Raw genomic sequence first — 12,646 nt, 5'->3', positions numbered from 1 at the left:
GGCATTTCTTATTTTGCTACAAAGAATTTAAGGAATATAGCTTCTTTGGGTTTTATGGCAGATTTTAAATAGGCTCTAAGATTAATTTGAATTTCTTCTGAAATGTAATGATCTTATCTGACTTCCATTCTGGCCCCTAGGGTCCAATCTCAAAATGTGTATGACATGGAGTAGCACTTGTATAATATTATCTCTTGATGACTGGATGCTCAGAAGCCCAGCATCAAATAAAAAAACAGTAGATGTCTTACACATGGTTCTGCTCTGCAACAGAACTCAATGACCCATCACTCATACCAAGGATAAAATATATAGTCATGTTTTCATGTTAGATATATGTATCTGAAGGTATTTTTTCAAGAAAATATCCAAGCTTTTTCTAATAATTACATCTTAAATATTTTGCATCTTTGCATCAGATTAGTAGGTTAACCATCCCCAATATAAACTTGATCTATGTCACAATGTCGATCTATAATAAAACCTAAATTGACTTCCTGTTGCTGTAAGGAGCAAATGCCAAATTTCTCTTTTTTTTACCAGTCCTGGTCCTTGAACTCAGGCCCTTGTCACTGTCCTTTGGCTTTTTTAAGACTGGATCTCTACCACTTGAGCCACAGCACCACTTCTGGCTTTTTTCTATGTATGTGGTACCGAGGAATCGAACCTGGGTCTTTGTGCATGCTAGGCAAGCACTCTACCACTAGGCTAAACTCTAAGCCACAAATACCAAATTTCTTAACTTACAAGTTCCCACTTCACCCTCTGATTTTATTATATCATCTTTTTGCTATTTTCCAATTGATGATTTTTCTAGGCATGATGTCCTTGGGCTATGAGTTACCATGCTACGGTGGCTATGTGCATTTTCTTCTGTTCCAAAAGCCATGGCCCTCACTTTCCACCATATTTATTCTTCTTAAAGAATTCACCCAAAGGTTGTTTTCCAAGAAAATTTCCTTCATTTGGCTTTCTTGTATACTCCCTCTCTCCCTTTTGAGTGCGTTTATATCCATACTTAATAGATTACTTGTAAGTTAACTCATTATCCTTTAATTCTCTTAACATATGGTGATGATCTCCTGAGACTCAAGCAGATTTACTTCAATATCCCAAAATCTAGTGCAGTGTAGTTACTCTCCTTACTATTTTAAGTAAGTAATAATAATGACATGGTAAGTAAGCTTACCCAATACTGACTTTTCTGCAGTAGATTCTATGCAGAGATCTTCCAATGAAAAGAGAAAGTACCAGTTGTACACAAAATGAGCTATTCTTACCCAACGAAGAACTATATTTATTTAAGATGTTAAATTATCTTAAAATTTTTCTATTGTTTTTTCTCAGTGTGGTGCAAGTATTTTACTTTTATCCATTTCTGTTTTCTTAAAGGTATGAACTTCTCCATACCTTAAACTTTGATTCTGTCCGCCGACGTATGAGTGTAATTGTAAAGACTGAAGGAGGTATACATCTTCAAACTTTTTTTTTCGATTTGGAGGTTTATATATTGCTCAACTATTTCTGTAAAGAGGATAATTTTGTGTAGTAGTGTATGATTAGTCTTGGAAAGCAGTACCATTTTATAGCTATACATGTTTATTTAGGACATATGTTCACACTTGCTAAATTTTCAATGTCAGTACCACTGGTATGATAGTAAATGTATCTTCTTGGAAATGAAAGTGTATTCTTCTATCCTGGCTATTTAGCCGGGATCTAAAAGGGTGGCTTTTGTGTGGTACAAGGTATTCATTTCTTACTACTGAACTGTAAATATGTACCAGGTGCAAAACCCATACTCATTACTTTCTAAGCACCAATAAGTCTATGCTGTGGTTATTTTATCAAGAAAACTGCTCAGTACCGTTGACTGGTGAAGTATTACCAGCAGTACAAGGCTGCAGTACAGAGAATTGCTGCTTATCCTCCCTGACCTTGGAACTTACACAACTGCTTTACACTCCCTGGAAGCAGATGAAGTGAAAATGACTAACTGAGACTTCTGGGAAAGGGTATTCTGGCTTCATTCCAGAGCTCAAGATTCTCACAGAGGGAAGTTTACCCTTTACATAGGAAACAGCACCATCAACCCAGGCTCCCTTATGTGTTTGGGAGACATCATGTAGGTTTGCCTTCTGCTCAGATTTTGAAAGACCCAAAGAGGAGCACTGCTCCTTTATTCACAGGCTCTCATATAGATACATTTGTATATGCATGTGTGTTTAACCAAATAGCAACAAAACCAAGGATGTTTGATTTACAAATATCCTTGATTTGTTTCCCACTCACTTTCTAAGTATTAAGCTTTTTTTCAATTCTGTTCTTTTAAATTTGAGATAGAATCCTGTGGTATAGCCCAGGTTGGCCAGGAACTGGTTCGTGATCCTTCTTCCCCTGCCTCCTGAGTGCTGAGTGCTGGGATTATAAGCATATAAAACCACACCTGGGGCCGAGAGTTTGGCCTAGTGGTAGAGTGCTTGCCTAGCATACACGAAGACTCGGGTTCAATTCCTCAGTACCACATACATAGAAAAAAGCCGAAGGGGTGCTGAGGCTCAAGTGGTAGAGCACTAACCTTGAGACAAGTCCAAGGACAGTGCTCAGACCTTGAGCTCAAGCCCAGGACTGGACAAGAAAAAAAAGTTTCAATTTTCTGCCTTCTTCACTCCCTCCACTCCTTCCACACTCCTTCCCCTCCCTTTCTCAACTGTACTGCAGTTTGTTTTGTTTTTGCCAGTCCTGGGGCTTGAACTCAGTCCTGGGGCTTGAAATTTTGCAAGTCCTGGGGCCTTGGCACTGTACCTAAGGCTAGCACTTGAGCCACAGCACCACTGCCAACTTTCCCTGTGTATGTGGTACTGAGGAATCGATCCCAGGTCTTCATGCATGCTAGGCAAGCACTCTACCACTAGGCCACATTCCCGTCCCTATACTGCAGTTTGAATTCAGAACTTCATGTTACTGAAGCAGGCGCGGTTTGAATTTAGGACATTGTGTTAAGGAGGCACTCTGAGTCATGCCCTGTTCCTTTTTTTCTCTATAGTTAATTTTTCATGTAGAATATTATATTTTTGTGTAGAGTCAGCCTCCATAGTAATCTTCCTACCTATGGCCTCTTTTTTTTAAAGAATGTATTAACATTGATTTTTACATCATATTGGCTTCCTACTTCTTTGTTGTTTGTTTTTTCAGTTTTTAAGCTAGAGTCTGTGTTTTGTTTAAGATCAGTCTCACATGGCAGTCTTTCAAACCACGATGCCTAGCATTTTTGTTTATATGGAGGATCTTGCTGTCTTTTTGCTTCAGCTGGCCTTGGACTAAACTGTTCCTGATTTGTGCCTCCCCAGCAGTCCAATTTCTTCCTTGTAAAAGGATAGAGACAACCCTTGGAGAATATATCCCACATTAATCATACTCTGTGATGTGACTACAGAGTCATGTAATTGATTTTGTCTATGGATTTAGTTTATGAATTTTAAACACACTTTGGGTGTGTATTTCACACACAACTGGATGGGAAAGGCCTTAACAATTATCTCAATGTTCATCTTCAAATTATAAATCCAGTGCTTTTTTTTAATTTTAGGAGACATCATTCTGTTTTGTAAAGGAGCAGATTCAGCCATTTTCCCCAGGGTACAAAACCATGAAATTGAGTTAACTAAAAGCCACGTGGAACGTAATGCAATGGTGAGCCTATGCCTTTCTCCTAATAATGATCATGCTTACGGGATTGCTGTTTAAATGGATGTTTAAATTAATTTATTCATTTTATAGTCTTTTTTTTTCCATTTCTGGGGCTTGAACTGAGGACCTAGACACTATCCTTAGGCACTTTTTGCTCAAGGCTAGCACTTGGCCACTTGAGCCACAGCGCCACTTCCAGCTTTTTTGTGTGTATGTGGTTCCAGGGAATTGAACCTAGGGCTTCATGCATGCTAGGAAAGCATGCTACCACTAGGCCACGCTCCCAGACCTACAGTCTATTGGTGTATATAATATTTTCTTATTTTAATATGAAATATCCTAAAACTGAATTTGCAGCATTGAAACGTCTCAAAAATCTTTATTCAAGTGTGGGCATCGATAGCTCATGTCTGTAATCCTACCTACTCAAGGAACCGAGATTTGAGGATCATGATTCAAAGCTGATCCTGGGCAGGAAAATCCACGAGACTTTTCTCCAAAGAAACTAGAATTGGAGCTGTGGCTCAAGTGATAGAGCATCAGCTTTGAGCCAAAAAAAACCCCTCAAGACCAGCTTCTAAGCTCTGAGTTCAAGCCCCAGAACTGATCAAAAAAATAGAATCTTCGTTAAGCTAGATGAAAGTGGCATATACTTATTGTAATCCTAGGTGCTCAGGATGTAAGATCAGAGGATCGTAGTTCAAAGTCAGTCCAAGTGAATCATCTCCAGTTAACCAGCAAAAAGCTGTGGCTTAAATGGTAGAGTGCTAGCCTTCAGTTAAAAAAAATTAAGAAACCTTGCCCAGGCCCTGAGTTCAAGTCCCAATACTGACATCAAAAAAAGCCATTAAAATTACTATTATTTTGTTACTCTAGATGTTAAATACATTTTTAGTTGCAATTTGTTCGTTTTTCAAAAAAAATTTAAGATGTCAGAATTTCTGGTTTGTATGTGTAAATAATACTATCTTTAGAAGCTATAGGGTTTGGGATAACTAATTCTTCTGCTTTGCTTTTAGGATGGGTATCGGACACTCTGTGTAGCCTTCAAAGAATTCACTCCAGATGATTATGAAACAATCAACAGACAGCTAATAGAGGCCAAAATGTCCTTACAAGACAGAGAAGAAAAAATGGAAAAGGTTTTTGATGATATTGAGACAAACATGAATTTAATTGGAGCTACTGCAGTAGAAGATAAGTAAGTAACTAGAAAATGATATTATTTTAATGATCAGCCATATAGGGTGATATCACCCTATAGATGAGTAATTTCTTCATGCTTTGACTTCTCATTTAGCTTTCCTTTCTGTACGAGCTTACAGATTTATTTATTTTAGCAAGAATAAAAACTTATCCCAGATGTTCGCCAGTAGCTTACACCTGTAATCCTAGCTACTTAGGAGGCTGATATCTGAGGATGACAGTTCAAAGTCAGCCCAGGCACAAAAGTCCATGAAACTTGTATCTCCAATTAACTACCAGAAAACAGAAAGTGGTGCTGTGGTAGAGTATTATCCTTGCACTCAAGAGCTCGGGGACAGTACCCAGGCCCCAAGTTCATGCCCCACAACCAACCAAAAACAACAACAACAAAAACTTACCCCAGGTTTTCAATTGTTTGTGAGAAAGGCTTTTAAGTTAAATATGTGTAACTTAAAAAATAAATTAGTTATCACTAGTCTGTTTTGAATGGTAACTATGCCACCCATTTAAGTAGACATTTGTAAAATATTTTTACTATGTATAAGAGTCATCATTTGACCTGGTGCCTGGAAGAACAGGTTACGATTTTGACATAGAGATGTACAGAAAAGACATTGACAGTAGACTAGTACCACAAAAATAATAATCTAACCTAATTTAGCCAGAGTATATTTTTTGCATACTTTGACATAATATGCTTTAAATGTACAAGCTAGATGTGATTCTGACAGTTGATCTGCTTAATTTTTAGAATCTCAGTATTTCTGGGAATTATAATTGCAACATATAAGGCTTAACAAAAGAATTTTTCACATTTATTTAATCAGAGTGGAAGGCACTGAAATTCTATTGATAATCATTTAGCTGAATTTCATTGCTACTGTATGGCCCAAAGTAATCCATCCAGCTGGATACAGTGACATTAACCATTTATTATATTGTTTAGTTATGTGTGTTCTCACATGGATGTAAGACTTATTTCAAAAACTGAAACCATTTCCTTACAACTGGGGCAATGTCGAAGCATAGAGTTCTGTTGTGTATATAATACCACATATTCTTGATCCATTCATCTACTGTGGGGTATCTGATGATTCCATATCTTAGTTATGGTAAATAATGCTGTAATGAACATGGTTATTCTCTAGTATGGCCTTGTTTGTGGTCATTTGGGTAAATGCCCAGGAATTGGACTGCTGAGTCATGGGGAAAGCTCTATGTTTAGTCTTTTGGGGAAACCTCCATACTGCTAAGGAAGACCTGGCAAAAATTATATTAAGTGAAGCAAGCCAAGCCCAAAGAAATAAGATTGATTACATGGTCTCCCTCATTTGTAATAACTAGTATGTTTATGGTATTCTTTCTTTTTCTGTCAGTCATGGGAGTTGGATTCTGGGCCTAGCTGCTGTCCCTGAGCTCCTCAGCTCAAGGCTACCTTCCTACCCCTGAGCCACAGCACTACTTTGGGTTATCTGGTGGTTAATTGGAGATAAATGTCTCACAGACTTTAGTGGCCAACCTGGCTTTGAACCATGATCCTCAGATCTCAGCCTCCTGAGTAGCTAGGATTATAGGTGTGAGCCATATGCCCAACCTTATGGTATTCTTAGTGGGAGATCACAATAGCCAAATCATTAAGTGCATAGGACCATATATAATGAAGCATATTAAAATGAACTCCCAAGAATTGGAAATAAGAGCTTCTTCTTATATCTTGTATGCAGTTATTTCTATTTTTTCTTTCTGTTTTAGTTTTCTGTACCCTTTGTCTTGTATATAAGCTTATCTGATCTGTGGAAAGGAAAGGGAACTACAGAAACAACAGGACAAAGGATGAACTAATGCAACAGTGATAATCACTAGGCACTATGTTGGAAATTATCCTTACATTTTGAGGGGGGTGAGGAGTGGTAAGCAGGAGAAAATGATATAGGGGTAACAAATGCTTAAAAAGGAATATACTCATCACTTTACTTTTGTAACTGTAATCCCCCTGTTCATCTACTGTACAAAAAAACCCACAGAAACAAATAATCAGCAAAAAGCAGGAATAGATGGGGCCAGGAGTTTGGCCTAGTAGTAGAGTGCTTGCCTAGCATGCACAAAGACCAAAGTTTGATTCCTTGGTACCACATACATAGAAAAAGCTGCAAGTGGTGGTGCTGAGGCTCAAGTGGTAGAGCTCTATCCCTGAGAAAGTCCAAGGACAGTGCTCAGGCCCTGAGCTCAAGCCCAGGACTGGCCAAAAAAAAAAAAAGAATGGAGCTTTGGCTCAAGTGATAGAGTGTGGACCAAGTAAGCTCCTGGCCCAGGGTTAAATTCAGGCATTGCCACACACACAAAAATTTACCTTGAAATGTAACATTTAATGGAATATGATAATGTGATAGTGAATGGAAACGTTTTTAGCTTAAAGTGACAACTCAAGAGATATTAATTACCCCAAGAGCTTTTCTGAATTTCCTTACTTGAAATAATTCTTCCTCCTCCTCCTCCTCCTCCTCCTCCTCCTCCTCCTCCTCCTCCTCTTCCCTCCCTCCCTCTCTCTCTCTCTCTCTCTCTCTCTCTCTCTCTCTCTCTCTCTCTCTCTTTCTTTTCTTTTCTTTTCTTTTCTTTCTTTTCTTTCTTTCTTCTTGAACTCTGGAACTGGGCACTGTCCCTGAGCTCTTCAACTCACGGCCCTCACCCTACCCCTTGAGCACCACTTTCAGTTTTCCCGTGGTGAATTGGAGATAAGGGTGTCATGGACTTTAGTGCCTGGAATGGCTTTGAACTGTGATCCTCAGATCTCAGCCTACTGAGTAGCTAGGATTACAGGCATTAGCCACTGCACCTGGCTTTCTCCCCTTCCCCTTCCCCTTCCCCTTCCCCTTCCCCTTCTCCTTCCCCTTCCCCTTCCCTTCCTCCTCTTCCTCCTCCCCTTCTTCCTCTCCTTCTCCTCCTCCTTCAACTTATTCTTCTCCTTCTTCAACTTCTTCTTCTGGCTTGAATTCTGGGCCTGGTCACTGTCCCTGAGCTCCATTTGCTCAAGACTATCAATCTAATACTTGAGTCACAGCACCACCTTTGGGTCTTTCTGTGATTAATTGGAGTTAAAAGTCTCATAGGAAGTGGCACTGTGGATCAAGTGGTATGGTGCTAGCCTTGAGCTGAAGATCTCAGGGACAGCACCTAGGCCCAGAGCTCAAGCCCCATGACCAAAAACAACAACAAAAAAATGTCTTCTAGACTTACCTGACCAAGTTGGCTTTGAACTTTGATCCTTAGGTCTCAACCTCCTGAGTAGCTATGCCCATGGCTTTGAAATTTATTTTATTTTCATTTTTTTCCAATCCTGGGGCTTGAACTCAGGGCCTGAGCACTATCCTTGGGCTTTCTCAAGGGTAGAGCTCTACCTATTGAGCCACAGCACCACTTTCAGCTTTTTCTATGTATTTGATACCAAGGAATTGAACCCAGGACTTAATCCATGCTAGGCAAGCACTCTACAACTAGGCCATACTCCCAGGCCCTGAAATTCATTTTAATAATCAAAACTTTGAGACTGGGAACGTGGCTTACTGATAGTGTTTTTATAGCATGCATGAGGCCCTGGATTCAATTCCTCAGTACAAGATAAACAAAAAATAATAAACATATTAATTTAAAAACAAAAACAAAAATCTTTGAGCCAGGTGCTGGTGTCTCACACCTATATTTGTAGGCATTCTGCTCACAGACAGTGTCAGGCCCTGAGTTCAAGCCCCAGTATTGGTTAAATATATAAACTTTTGCCAGAGATAGCACACTGAAGAACAAAAGATATATAAGAGAACTAGCTATGACAAGGACTCTATAATTGTTATGAATTACAAAAAGTATTTAATAAGCCTTCTTGCAGAATCTCCAAAAGGACTTCTGAAGGTTAATGAGATTTCTGTGTTAACAGGTTACAAGATCAAGCTGCAGAGACCATTGAAGCTCTGCATGCAGCAGGCCTGAAAGTCTGGGTGTTAACTGGGGACAAGATGGAGACAGCCAAATCCACTTGCTATGCCTGTCGCCTTTTCCAAACCAACACTGAGCTTTTGGAATTGACCTCAAAAACCATTGAAGACAGTGAAAGGAAAGAAGATCGATTACATGAACTATTGATAGAATATCGTAAAAAGTTGTTACATGAATTTCCTAAAAGCACTAGAAACCTTAAAAAGTAAGAAAATAAAAAACTTTCTTCTATTTACACATTAGGACCAATGTAAATAATAGATGCTTATGCTGAATTCATTTTCTATGATTTATCATTCAATTTATTGGTGTTGTACTCTTTAATTGCAAACCTTCCCTGAGGACTTAGGCAATAGCCCATTTGATATGGACACTTTCATTTTCCACCTCTCTTTTAACTTCAAAGAAAACTACCGTTTTTCAAGATCCTTTATAGCTTCTTTTCCCCTTCCAGTTCATATCAGTTATCAAGCTTTAGCCATATTTCTGTTCTTACCATTATAACACCACACCAAATACCTAGCCTCTCATACCTCGAGTCCTTAATCTCCTCTACTACATGAGTGATTTTAAAATCAAACTATCCATATCACAAATTTCTTTAGAAACCTTTGGTAGTTCTTCATTACCAAAACCCTCAAATGACTTTCATATGACTCGACTCATTTTTCCAGTATATTTCAATATGCATTTTCTCCCTTTACTTCTTTTGTCCCTGACTTGAAGTTCCATTTTAAATACCATATCTCACAAAGAATATCATATTCTTTGCTATATGTATTTATTGTCCTGGTAAATAAGCATTAACCATTTATTACATATTTTAGTTAAGTGTGTTTTCTCATGTATGTGCCTACAAATTTTCTGTTCCCCACGGAAAGATTAACCAAGAATTTTTTTTTGAAATAGGTCTTGTATTGTGGTTCAAATGGTAATGTATCTACCTAGCAGTCATGAGACTCTTGGGTTCAAACCCCAATACTACTCCCCAAAATATCCCCCTAATAATGTTGGTATTTTCTCTGTAGTGGTAGGGATTAAACCTAGGGCCTTAAGCTGCTAGACAAGTACTTTATCATTAAGCAACATCACCAGTATAATATGATCTTCTATACTTGTTATTTATCAATATTGCTTGGTTGGTTATTGGGCTGCTGTTTTCTACTCGGTATATCAAGTATATGAGAAAGTAAGCAAAGAAAGAGAATAGTTAATGTTGGTTTAGTGGATAAAATGTGCTTCAAAATTACAAAGCAAGCTGGGCACCAGTGGCTCATGCCTATAATCCTAGCTACTCAGGAGGCTGAGATCTGAGGATCACGGTTCAAAGCCATCCCAGGCACTAAAGTCTGTGAGACTCTTATCTCCAATTAACCACTAGAAAACCGGACGTGGAGCTATGGCTCAAGTGGTAGAGCACTAGCCTTAAGCTGAAGAGCTCAGGGACAGCACCCAAGCCCAGTGTTCAAGCCCCATGACCTATTTCCCCCTCTAAAAAAAGTACAAATTTTATAAAAATCACTATGTCATAAGATATAAAAATATTCAAAGTTTGTAAATATCACTATGGCCTAAGATATAAGAAATATTTAAAAAACAAATAATCGAATATATTAGGCCTTCATTACTCAAAGATTGGCTCATAGTATTTTTTTAATCATTGGACAGCTTGTTTGACATGCAGATTTTAATGACATCCCCACGAGAGCCTGTCACACATTAATTATGTGCGTGTGTGCTAAGACTGAGGCTTCAAATCAGGGCCTAAGCACTAGACCTTAAGCTTCTTTGCCTAAGGCTGATGCTCTACCAGTAAAGCAAGATCTGTACTTGCAGCTTTTTGGAAATCAACTGAATTTAAGAATCTTACAGAATTTTCTCCCTGGGCTATCTTCAAACCTTGATTCTCAGATCTCAGTTTCCTGAGAAACTAGGATTACAGAACCACCCAAAATGAATTTGCACACATTAAATTTTGAGTAGTCTTAAATTTACACAACTGAGTCTATAATTGGGGTTTTCTTATATCTAGTACTTCCACTGTGATAACTCAATGAATACCCAAGATTCAAGGAGTGTGTGTGTGTGTGTGTGTGTGTGTGTGTGTGTGTGTGTGTGTGCGTGTGTGTGTCCCAGGCTGTGTGTGTCCTGGGGCTTGAGCTCTGGACCTATGTGCTGTTGCAGAATTTTGTTTTGGGGGTGGGTTTGTATATGTGTGTATACATGTGTGCTCAAGACTAGCATTCTACCATTTGAGCCATAGGTCCACTTCTGGCTTTTTGGTAGTTACTTGGAGATAATAACTAAGAACTGTCCTCCACAGTGTGGCTTTAAACCTTGATCCTCAGATCCATAGTCTCCTGAATAGCCAGGATCACAGTGGTAAGCCACTCCCACCTGATCCCACCATACCTTATGAAGCATTGTTGCATTTAAGGACCTGTGTTCTATGGATAGTTCATCAAACATACTAGAGAAAGATCTCTCATGATTTGTTTAACCCACATCCAATTTGTCTTTTCTCCATTGCAGTGTTCTTAAGGAGTTTCAGATTAATTGATGATTTGTCTTTATTACCAGTCAGTATCACTTTTAACTAGTCTTACGGATTGAATGATGTGCAAGTCCTAAAATTGAGCTTTAATTTTGATATACAAGTAGACTGTGCACATATCTTTATTTATATACTTTAAAAAATTTACATTAAACTATATAGACAACTTAAATCTCCGAGATATAACAGAAAGTTGTACTATTATTAGAAACAATTGCTTATTTGGAATGAACAGGTCAAAGAACCAGACTGATGACTCATCTGGGACACTTCTCCCTGCCATTTGAAACATCAGGATACTAGATAAAAATGTTTAATAGATTCAAACACAACATTATAAAATCTTTTTCAGAGCATGGACAGAACATCAGGAATATGGATTAATCATTGATGGCGCTACACTGTCGCTTATACTAAATTCTAGTCAAGACTCCAGTTCAAACAACTACAAAAGCATTTTCCTTCAGATCTGTATGAAGTGCACTGCAGTGCTTTGCTGCCGGATGGCACCATTACAGAAAGCCCAGGTAAATGAATAATAGGTAATTTTCCATTCTGGGTCATTCAGGATGAATCTAAAGATTTCTTTCCTGCCTTTTTCCTCTTTGTAATTCAATTCAGGAGTCTTCTGGATTGATTGAAACCCGTGCTCTATCTTGTCCCCTCAAACTTGCTGTCTAGTTCTCAATTTCTACCTTTCTTTAATGAGTTCTTGGTACCAGCTGCCTTCTTTCATTGTTCCTTACTCTGCATGACATTAACCCCGTGTGTCCTGTTCTTTCCGCTTCTATTACTACACTGGTTTCCTTGCAAGCAATCCTGGCCCTATTCCTTGCATCCTCTCATACTCTTCCTTATTTCCTAGGGGAAGAAAAACTGTCAGCAGGGAGGAGGAAGAGATAACACTGTAGTCTTGATTTTCCACTTTTTTTGTGTGGCTCATAGGGCTTGAACTCAGCCTGAATGCTGTCCCTGAGCTCTTCAGCTCAAGGCTACCGCCCTACCCCTGGGCCTGAGCTTTGTCTCTTGAGTTCTTCAGCTCCAGGCTACCACTGTACCCTTGAGCCTAGCCCCACTTCCCATTTTCTAGAGGGTAATTGGAAATAAGAGTCTCAGGTCCTTTTGTGCAGAGGCTGGCACTGAAACTTGATCCTGAGATCTCAGCCTCCTGAGTAGCTAAGATTACAGACGTGAGCGACTATGCCTGGG

General features: G+C 38.8%; 1 protein-coding gene across 4 annotated transcripts in view; it reads left to right on the top strand.

Moving 5' to 3' along the window:
• Window positions 1-12,646, top strand: part of Atp11c (ATPase phospholipid transporting 11C (ATP11C blood group)) — a 167,040-nt gene that overhangs the window by 118,008 nt on the left and 36,386 nt on the right. For all 4 annotated transcript variants that reach the window (XM_090326604.1, XM_090326605.1, XM_090326603.1 and 1 more), the window contains 5 exons: window positions 1,393-1,466; window positions 3,590-3,693; window positions 4,710-4,891; window positions 8,825-9,088; window positions 11,790-11,964. In XM_090326604.1, coding sequence (XP_090182730.1) covers window positions 1,393-1,466; window positions 3,590-3,693; window positions 4,710-4,891; window positions 8,825-9,088; window positions 11,790-11,964 — 799 coding nt within the window. The remainder of the gene's footprint in view (window positions 1-1,392; window positions 1,467-3,589; window positions 3,694-4,709; window positions 4,892-8,824; window positions 9,089-11,789; window positions 11,965-12,646) is intronic.

The sequence above is a fragment of the Megascapheus bottae genome, chromosome X, assembly GCF_031878675.1.
Source record: "Megascapheus bottae isolate mThoBot1 chromosome X, mThoBot2.hap1, whole genome shotgun sequence".
NCBI lineage: Eukaryota > Metazoa > Chordata > Mammalia > Rodentia > Geomyidae > Megascapheus > Megascapheus bottae.
The sequence above is the reverse complement of the archived record's forward strand: the minus strand, read 5'-3'. Positions and strand labels throughout refer to the sequence as shown.